The sequence below is a fragment of the Pseudoliparis swirei genome, unplaced genomic scaffold (assembly GCF_029220125.1).
Source record: "Pseudoliparis swirei isolate HS2019 ecotype Mariana Trench unplaced genomic scaffold, NWPU_hadal_v1 hadal_27, whole genome shotgun sequence".
Taxonomy (NCBI): Eukaryota; Metazoa; Chordata; class Actinopteri; order Perciformes; family Liparidae; genus Pseudoliparis; species Pseudoliparis swirei.
Window position 1 is genome coordinate 268,752 of NW_026613263.1, and position 10,000 is coordinate 278,751.

Genomic DNA, 10,000 nt, shown 5'->3' on the forward strand with positions numbered 1-10,000 from the left:
TAACGTTGGGGTGGATAACGCTGGGGTGGGTAACGTTGAGGTGGATAACGTTGGGGGGGATAACGTTGAGGTGGATAACGCTGGGGGATAACGTTGGGGGATAACGTTGGGGATAACGTTGAGGTGGATAACGTTGGGGTGGATAACGTTGAGGTGGATAACGTTGGGGGGGATAACGTTGGGGTGGATAACGTTGAGGTGGATAACGTTGGGGTGGATAACGTTGGGGTGGATAACGTTGGGGGATAACGTTGGGTGGATAACGCTGGGGGTGGATAACGGGGTGGATAACGTTGAGGTGGATAACGTTGAGGTGGATAACGGGATGGATAACGTTGAGGTGGATAACGTTGGGGTGGGTAACGTTGGGGTGTGTAACGTTGGGATGGATAACGTTGAGGTGGATAACGTTGGGGTGGATAACGTTGAGGTGGATAACGTTGATAATGTTGGGGTGGATAACGTTGGGGTGGATAACGTTGAGGGGGATAACGTTGGGGGGATAACGTTGGGATGGATAACGTTGAGGTGGATAACGTTGGGGTGGATAACGTTGAGGTGGATAACGTTGAGGTGGATAACGTTGAGGTGGATAACGTTGAGGTGGATAACGTTGGGGTGGATAACGTTGAGGTGGATAACGTTGAGGTGGATAACGTTGGGGTGGATAACGTTGAGGTGGATAACGTTGAGGTGGATAACGTTGAGGTGGATAACGTTGGGGTGGATAACGTTGAGGTGGATAACGTTGAGGTGGATAACGTTGGGATGGATAACGTTGAGGTGGATAACGTTGAGGTGGATAACGTTGAGGTGGATAACGTTGGGGTGGATAACGTTGAGGTGGATAACGTTGAGGATAACGCTGGGGATAACGTTGGGGTGGATAACGTTGAGGTGGATAACGTTGGGGTGGATAACGTTGGGGTGGATAACGTTGGGGTGGATAACGTTGGGGTGGATAACGTTGAGGTGGATAACGTTGGGATGGATAACGTTGGGGTGGATAACGTTGGGGTGGATAACGTTGAGGTGGATAACGTTGGGGGATAACGTTGAGGTGGATAACGTTGGGTGGGATAACGTTGAGATGGATAACGTTGGGGGGATAACGTTGAGGTGGATAACGTTGAGGTGGATAACGTTGAGGTGGGTAACGTTGGGGTGTGTAACGTTGAGGTGGATAACGTTGGGGGGGATAACGTTGAGGTGGATAACGTTGGGGTGGATAACGTTGGGGTGGGTAACGTTGGGGTGGATAACGTTGGGGTGGATAACGTTGGGGTGGATAACGTTGAGGTGGATAACGTTGGGGTGGATAACGTTGAGGTGGATAACGTTGGGGTGGATAACGTTGGGATGGATAACGTTGAGGTGGATAACGTTGGGGTGGATAACGTTGAGGTGGATAACGTTGAGGTGGGTAACGTTGGGGTGTGTAACGTTGGGATGGATAACGTTGAGGTGGATAATGTTGGGGGGGATAACGTTGAGGTGGATAACGTTGAGGTGGATAACGTTGGGATGTCTTAGCAGAGCTAAGAGCACAGTGGATATAACACAAATAGCACCAACAATAAGACTTACTAGACGGAGGAATTAAAGAAGTATGGAGACACAGGATACGTGACTTGTCTGTTACACAGCCAATAGAGTACTGCCCTCACCCTCCAGTGAGGCTTTTTATTGACACTCAAATAAACAGTTCACGCCCACACACAGGTGGCTCAAATCAGGTTCATTGGTCACATCAATCAGTTCAAGTTGCCCAATGTCCAATCACACAATATGAGAGCATATCTCAACAGGATGGATAACGTTGAGGGGGATAACGTTGGGGTGGGTAACGTTGGGATGGATAACGTTGAGGTGGATAACGTTGGGATGGATAACGGGGTGGGTAACGTTGGGGGGGATAACGGGGTGGGTAACGTTGGGGTGGATAACGTTGGGGTGGATAACGTTGGGGTGGATAACGGGGTGGGTAACGTTGGGGTGGGTAACGTTGGGTGGGATAACGTTGGGGTGGATAACGGGGTGGGTAACGTTGGGGGGGGATAACGTTGGGATGGATAACGGGGTGGGTAACGTTGGGGTGGATAATGTTGAGGTGGATAACGTTGGGATGGATAACGTTGAGGAGGATAACGTTGGGGTGGATAACGTTGGGGTGGATAACGTTGAGGTGGATAACGTTGATAACGTTGGGGTGGATAACGTTGGGGTGGATAACGTTGAGGTGGATAACGTTGAGGTGGATAACGTTGAGGAGGATAACGTTGAGGAGGATAACGTTGAGGTGGATAACGTTGAGGTGGATAACGTTGGGGTGGATAACGTTGGGGTGGATAACGTTGGGGTGGATAACGTTGGTGGATAACGTTGGTGGATAACGTTGAGGTGGATAACGTTGGGGTGGATAACGTTGAGGTGGATAACGTTGGGGTGGATAACGTTGAGGTGGATAACGTTGGGGTGGATAACGTTGGGGTGGATAACGTTGAGGTGGATAACGTTGAGGTGGATAACGTTGGGGTGGATAACGTTGGGGCGGATAACGTTGAGGTGGATAACGTTGAGGTGGATAACGTTGGGGTGGATAACGTTGAGGTGGATAACGTTGGGGGGATTGTTTCAGTCAGACTTTTGAAGCATGTGCCAATATGTGTAATATTTGAACGATAAGCTATTGATCTTGTTCCTATCACCCGGCCGCCTCCTGTAGAGCTGTGCTGTTGCTAGGAAACTGTGTGTGTGTGTGTGTGGTCTCATGTTCAGGTGAGTCGTCGCGTCATTCAATTCAGTTTATTTGTATAGCCCAATTTCACAAATTACAAATTTGTCTCGGAGTGCTTTACAATCTGTACACATAGACATCCCTGAACTTTGACCTCACATCGGATCAGGAACAACTCCCAAATAACCCTTCAGGGGGATACAAGCTCAGATTATCAAAAGAACTGTGAAGGCACTTCAGACTGAATCTGAATCGACCCCAGAGAGGAGGAGGAGGAGGAGGAGCGTAGACGCCCCTCAGAGAGGAAGAAGAGGAGGAGGAGGAGCGTAGACGCCCCTCAGAGGGGAGGAGGAGCGTAGTCGTCCTCGTCCCGGAGGAGGACCCGGCTGGTCTTTGACCAGAATATTACTGAAGAACAGCGACACCACGAAGCACTTGATGCTCACATGGTTCCCCTCCTCTTCCTCACCTTGAGACCAGGTACCCCTCTACAGGGGGGTGGTCTGATCCTCTTCCTCACCTTGAGACCAGGTACCCCTCTACAGGGGGGTGGTCTGATCCTCTTCCTCACCTTGAGACCAGGTACCCCTCTACAGGGGGGTGGTCTGATCCTCTTCCTCACCTTGAGACCAGGTACCCCTCTACAGGGGGGTGGTCTGATCCTCTTCCTCACCTTGAGACCAGGTACCCCTCTACAGGGGGGTGGTCTGATCCTCTTCCTCACCTTGAGACCAGGTACCCCTCTACAGGGGATGGTCTGCTCCTCTATATGACATCATAGTAAATACAAAGGGGACAAACAAATGAACTAGGAGGCAGAGAAGGAAAGGAGTTGGTGTGCAAGAGGAAGAGAAGGAAACGTTAAGGCAACGAGGTGGAAGAGAAGAACACAAAGAGGACATGACGGAGACATGAGGCAGGAGGAGGAAGGACAGAAGGAAGCAGAAAGAAAGTAAGGAGGCAGTGAAGGAAGCATGGTAACCGTGAGAGGAGGAACGTTGACAAAAAGAATGAAGGAGTAACCAAGTGCTCTGAGGAGGTGAGGATGTTTTATTCAGGACTGAAGCGTCCTTGACTCGTCCTCAGAGCGTCTTCATTATTATGTAATTCCTTATGAATCATTTAAACTGCACAGATCCACGGGGTCTGGCCGGCGGCCCACAATGCACCTGGCCAACAGCAGATATACATGTTTCATCCCTTTAAGCGGTGTCTTGGTCAGCGGCCCGACTTTACTTTTGGTAGATGAGACTTCTTGAGATATTTAAACCACACGTGGACATTTGATCAATTGATTAAATAATCAAACTGACATTTTGTGCTGATCAACTAATTGAAGTGTTTTTCCTGGGTCAAAATGGGTCTTCGGTGCTCCCAAAAAAATGTTTTTGCGCGCTGTGCGTGCATGGTCTGTATTGCCATATCACCGTAATTAGCAGACATCTATGTATTTTTTCTTTTTTCCCCCCATAAATAATGGAGGCAATGCTTGAGGAAATCATTTTGCTAAAATAGATCGGCTAATAGATTGACAATTAGAGATGCACCGATCAGGTTTTTGGTGCCGATCACCGATCACTGTAGGGCTGCAACTAACGATTATTTTGATAATCGATTAATCTGTTGATTATTTTTTCAATGAATCGATTAATCGGATAAAAAAACAAAAACTGTCATTTTCAACCCTTTATTCAAAACAGGGTCCGTACGGTCATGGAAAACCTGGAAAAGTCATGGAATTTTTAAATGGCTATTTCCAGGCCTAGAAAAGTAATTGAAAAAAATAAAATCCCAAAATGTTTGGAAAAGTAATGCAAATATGTTATATTAAAATGTTAATTTACACGGAATATATACGGTGTGCTTTGGAATTCTCCTTGTTAGTTTAAATACTACATCTTCTCACTTGTTCAAGTATACACAGAGTTTTCACTTAATGTTTAATCATGGAAATTTGGTTTAAAATCATGGAAAGGTCCTGGAGACCCACTGGTCAGCATGTGGATGAACCCTGTTCACTGGTCATAAACAGACTGGCAGCGCTTTACTCTCCTGAGTTGGCTATTTATGGGTTAAATGCCTCATATGGTGAGGGGGCGGGGCTTATCTCCGTTGCCTTTCTCCGTGGAAAAATATTTTCAGCCATCCGCCTCGGAATAAATAACCACGTTTTCTACGTTATCCTCTTGTGGAAATGCCACACACGTGGTGACATGTAGCGCCCTGGTGTCTGGGGTCATGACATCACCCAGAGGCGCACTCAGCTCCGTGAATGTCTCCGACGACGTGAATGACTTCCGCATCCAGCGCCACGTGAGCAGCAGCAGCCAATTAGATTCATCAACAGAGGAGCAGCTCAGCGCTGATTGGCTCTCACAACGCAGCATTCCGTCTCTCCCTCCGCTCTGGTTTCTCCTGCGCCGCTCTGCGCTCAACTCAACTTTTTTAATACTCCGCGACTTATTGAGTGCCGTAATAATCGCGCGACACAACGAATCGATAATGAAATTCGTTGCCAACTATTTTAATAATCGATTTTTATCGATTTTATCGATTCGTTGTTGCAGCCCTAGATCACTGAAATCAGTATCTGCCGATCCAATAATACTGATCACCAATCACGGTGTCGATTGAAGCATTCTATTTATTGTGGAGCATTATTGCCTCTAGGACTATGAGGAAATACATATATAAAGCACCTCAAACATTAAAGAAATTAACGATTTCTTTAAACATTTAGGACTTTTACTTTGAAAAATGTCCTAATTGATACATTAAAATAGTTTGATTGCTATTGTAGGGGATTTCAGATATGTATGGAACACATCTGCATTCATTTCCTGGAACTCTTGGGGAAATCTATATACAGGACTTTTCTTAACATACAAAAGACTGACTAATTTTTATAAACTCTTCCTTGGTCCAGTAAAAATGTTTTAATGTTAGCATAATTTAAGCTAAATCTCAGAAACGATCTCTAAAGATACAAAATCAGTTAATTGTTTACTTTTATATGTTCGTGTATGATTTGTCGACATCTTATTTTGAAAAACGGATGTTGTCACGTGAATCCTTCCGCTAACTTGATCAAACCCTCTTAGCTCCCGATGGAATGTGTTTAGCGTGAGCATCTCTAGGGGCAGACATGTGAGAGTCGGCTGAGTCGACCCAGAGATTCAACTCGGGGGACGGGGAGCCGCTCGGTGGTGAGGATCCCCTCTGACCTCTGACCTCTGCGGCCCTCGCCGGGCGCATCGTCTCCGTTGCGCCGCGATTGAAACGTGTCTGATAGTTTTTCTCTCAGATGTGACGTCATCTGATCGGCCGTTTTGAGAACGCCGATCAAAACCGAGAATGGCAATATCGGCCGATATGGATCGGCGCCGATCAGATCGGTGCATCCCGATATAGTCCAGGTGTGTTGGTGCAGGTGGGCTGGTGAGTGACCAGCAGCCGGCCGCTCTGTCCATTCACCTCACAGCATTGATCAGACAGGAAGACTCGCTTATCAATCCATGACTATTGATCCAAACAGAACGAGGGTTCGGCTGGAGCCGACTTGAAACATACTATTGAGAACATATTCGCTGACATGCACGTGATGAACAGTTTTTTTGGTGTGTTTTTTTCACCGCAGACTTTTTTTGCCTTAGGCGCTCGGGAAAACGGCTTAGGCGCGCACCCACATGTTCTCTAGTCAGGAAAAACCCTGTTGAATAGTCCAGTTTTGTGGCTCTAATATTTCGTTCTTGTGTGTGAATGGATGGGATTACATTGCACAGGGGTTTATCTCTGCTCAGAGAGGATTATGGGTAGGATGACGTGGTGAGTGCTCTCTGATTGGCTGATGTCAGTCACTCCCTGATCAGACGGAAGACCTGACCGTTATTCAAGAAGGTCTCTCATCCTCATCCACTGAGTCCTCTGAGTCCACTGAGTCCACTGAGTCCACTGAGTCCACTGAGTCCACTGAGTCCACTGAGTCCACTGAGTCCACTGGGTCCTCTGAGTCCTCTGAGTCCTCTGGGTCCTCTGGGTCCTCTGAGTCCTCTGAGTCCTCTGAGTCCTCTGAGTCCACTGAGTCCTCTGAGTCCTCTGAGTCCTCTGAGTCCTCTGAGTCCTCTGAGTCCACTGAGTCCACTGAGTCCACTGAGTCCACTGAGTCCTCTGAGTCCTCTGGGTCCTCTGAGTCCACTGGGTCCTCTGGGTCCACTGAGTCCACTGAGTCCACTGAGTCCACTGAGTCCACTGAGTCCACTGAGTCCACTGAGTCCACTGGGTCCACTGGGTCCACTGGGTCCTCTGGGTCCTCTGGGTCCTCTGGGTCCTCTGGGTCCTCTGGGTCCTCTGAGTCCGGGTCTGGTCTCAGGCAGCAGACCAGCAGACTGAGCCAGACTACCTCATCAGGCCTGAACCACCTCAGGTGACTCCTTTTGACATGAAGGAGTAGCGGCCCAACTGCTGATGTATTACATTACATGTCATTTGTACCCCATCTCTAAGGCTCCTAGAGGAACCTCGTCTCCTTACCCCATCTCTAAGGCTCCTAGAGGAACCTCATCTCCTTACCCCATCTCTAAGGCTCCTAGAGGAACCTCATCTCCTTCCTCTATCTCTAAGGCTCCAAGAGGAACCTCGTCTCCTTACCCCATCTCTAAGGCTCCTAGAGGAACCTCATCTCCTTACCCCATCTCTAAGGCTCCTAGAGGAACCTCATCTCCTTCCTCTATCTCTAAGGCTCCTAGAGGAACCTCGTCTCCTTACCCCATCTCTAAGGCTCCTAGAGGAACCTCATCTCCTTACCCCATCTCTAAGGCTCCTAGAGGAACCTCATCTCCTTCCTCTATCTCTAAGGCTCCAAGAGGAACCTCATCTCCTTACTCTATCTCTAAGGCTCCTAGAGGAACCTCATCTCCTTCCTCTATCTCTAAGGCTCCAAGAGGAACCTCATCTCCTTCCTCTATCTCTAAGGCTCCTAGAGGAACCTCATCTCCTTACCCCATCTCTAAGGCTCCTAGAGGAACCTCATCTCCTTCCTCTATCTCTAAGTCTCCAAGAGGAACCTCATCTCCTTCCTCTATCTCTAAGGCTCCTAGAGGAACCTCATCTCCTTACCCCATCTCTAAGGCTCCTAGAGGAACCTCATCTCCTTCCTCTATCTCTAAGGCTCCAAGAGGAACCTCATCTCCTTCCTCTATCTCTAAGGCTCCTAGAGGAACCTCATCTCCTTCCTCTATCTCTAAGGCTCCTAGAGGAACCTCGTCTCCTTACCCCATCTCTAAGGCTCCTAGAGGAACCTCGTCTCCTTACCCCATCTCTAAGGCTCCTAGAGGAACCTCATCTCCTTACTCTATCTCGAAGGCTCCTAGAGGAACCTCATCTCCTTCCTCTATCTCTAAGGCTCCTAGAGGAACCTCATCTCCTTACTCTATCTCTAAGGCTCCTAGAGGAACCTCATCTCCTTACTCTATCTCTAAGGCTCCTAGAGGAACCTCATCTCCTTCCTCTATCTCTAAGGCTCCTAGAGGAACCTCATCTCCTTACTCTATCTCTAAGGCTCCTAGAGGAACCTCATCTCCTTACTCTATCTCTAAGGCTCATACAGAGGAACCTCATCTCCTTACTCTATCTCTAAGGCTCCTAGAGGAACCTCATCTCCTTCCTCTATCTCTAAGGCTCCTAGAGGAACCTCATCTCCTTCCTCTATCTCTAAGGCTCCTAGAGGAACCTCATCTCCTTCCTCTATCTCTAAGGCTCCTAGAGGAACCTCATCTCCTTCCTCTATCTCTAAGGCTCCTAGAGGAACCTCATCTCCTTCCTCTATCTCTAAGGCTCCTAGAGGAACCTCATCTCCTTCCTCTATCTCTAAGGCTCCTAGAGGAACCTCATCTCCTTCCTCTATCTCTAAGGCTCCTAGAGGAACCTCATCTCCTTCCTCTATCTCTAAGGCTCCAAGAGGAACCTCATCTCCTTCCTCTATCTCTAAGGCTCCTAGAGGAACCTCATCTCCTTCCTCTATCTCTAAGGCTCCTAGAGGAACCTCATCTCCTTCCTCTATCTCTAAGGCTCCTAGAGGAACCTCATCTCCTTCCTCTATCTCTAAGGCTCCTAGAGGAACCTCATCTCCTTCCTCTATCTCTAAGGCTCCTAGAGGAACCTCATCTCCTTCCTCTATCTCTAAGGCTCCAAGAGGAACCTCATCTCCTTCCTCTATCTCTAAGGCTCCTAGAGGAACCTCATCTCCTTCCTCTATCGCTAAGGCTCCTAGAGGAACCTCATCTCCTTCCTCTATCTCTAAGGCTCCTAGAGGAACCTCATCTCCTTCCTCTATCTCTAAGGCTCCTAGAGGAACCTCATCTAGGCGGTGTGAGGCTGTGTGAGGCTGCGGCGGCGTAGTGCTAACTCTTCTCCTGTGTGTGTGGTGAGCAGCCAGGATGAGCGGCGCCGGCCCGGCCAGGAAGCCGTACCGCAAGGCTCCGCTGCAGCACCGCGAGACGCGCCACGCCACGCCTGCCGGTCCTTCTCCATCTGCGCCGCAGCCCGACATCAATCAGGTAAACCTTCACCCCCTAAACACGCCCCCCCCCCTGCAGCGCCTCCCCCTCTCCTCTTCCTCCCGCGGGTCGCCGGGTCGCGGCGTTGACACCTCCCCGCCGCTGCTCTCGGACAGCGAGCCGGACGCCTCCAGTGTCTCCAGCCTGGAGTTCTGCCACCGGGCGTCCCCACGGAGTGTCTCCGTGAGCAGTAACGGCGACGGTTTGCCAACACGTGGAAAGGCCGCCGCGGGCAGGAAACCCAGAGGAGACGCCACGCCCACCGGACGCCTCCCAAAGGGATCCGGAAGCATCCGGCCTCGCCGGGTGTGGGGAATGCCGATGATGTCATCAGAAGGTCAGAGGAGCTGCTGGCCGACAGCGGGGCGGCGCCCTCCACTTGCCCACTCGCTCTCTGCACCGGTCCCATCGGCGGCGGTCCTCGGACCCGCCCGCCCCCTGCAGGACGGATTGGAACTGGAAGGTTCTGGAGGAGAAGGTCCGCTTCTCCAACTTTCTGGATGAAATCACCTGTCGCGTCCTCAGCCCCGCCCACCTGACGCAGCTCGGCAGGATGTCCTCCAGTGAACGAGGAAGCCCCGCCCCCCAGATCATTGATCTCACGGCTCTGTGGGCGATCGATCAGCTGAGACGTTCCACTGTTGCATTCTGGGAGAAGCTGTGTTTCCATACGTCGGCAGAGTTCGATGAACAATCGAGAAACGTCCGT

General features: G+C 49.7%; 1 protein-coding gene across 1 annotated transcript in view; it reads left to right on the forward strand.

Annotated features, from left to right (window-relative positions):
- Positions 1–10,000, forward strand: part of tjap1 (tight junction associated protein 1 (peripheral)) — a 45,089-nt gene that overhangs the window by 2,403 nt on the left and 32,686 nt on the right. Inside the window, 1 exon segment of the mRNA XM_056410816.1 lies at positions 9,167–9,291. Within this exon segment, the coding sequence (XP_056266791.1) occupies positions 9,172–9,291 (120 nt within the window). The 5' untranslated portion in view covers positions 9,167–9,171.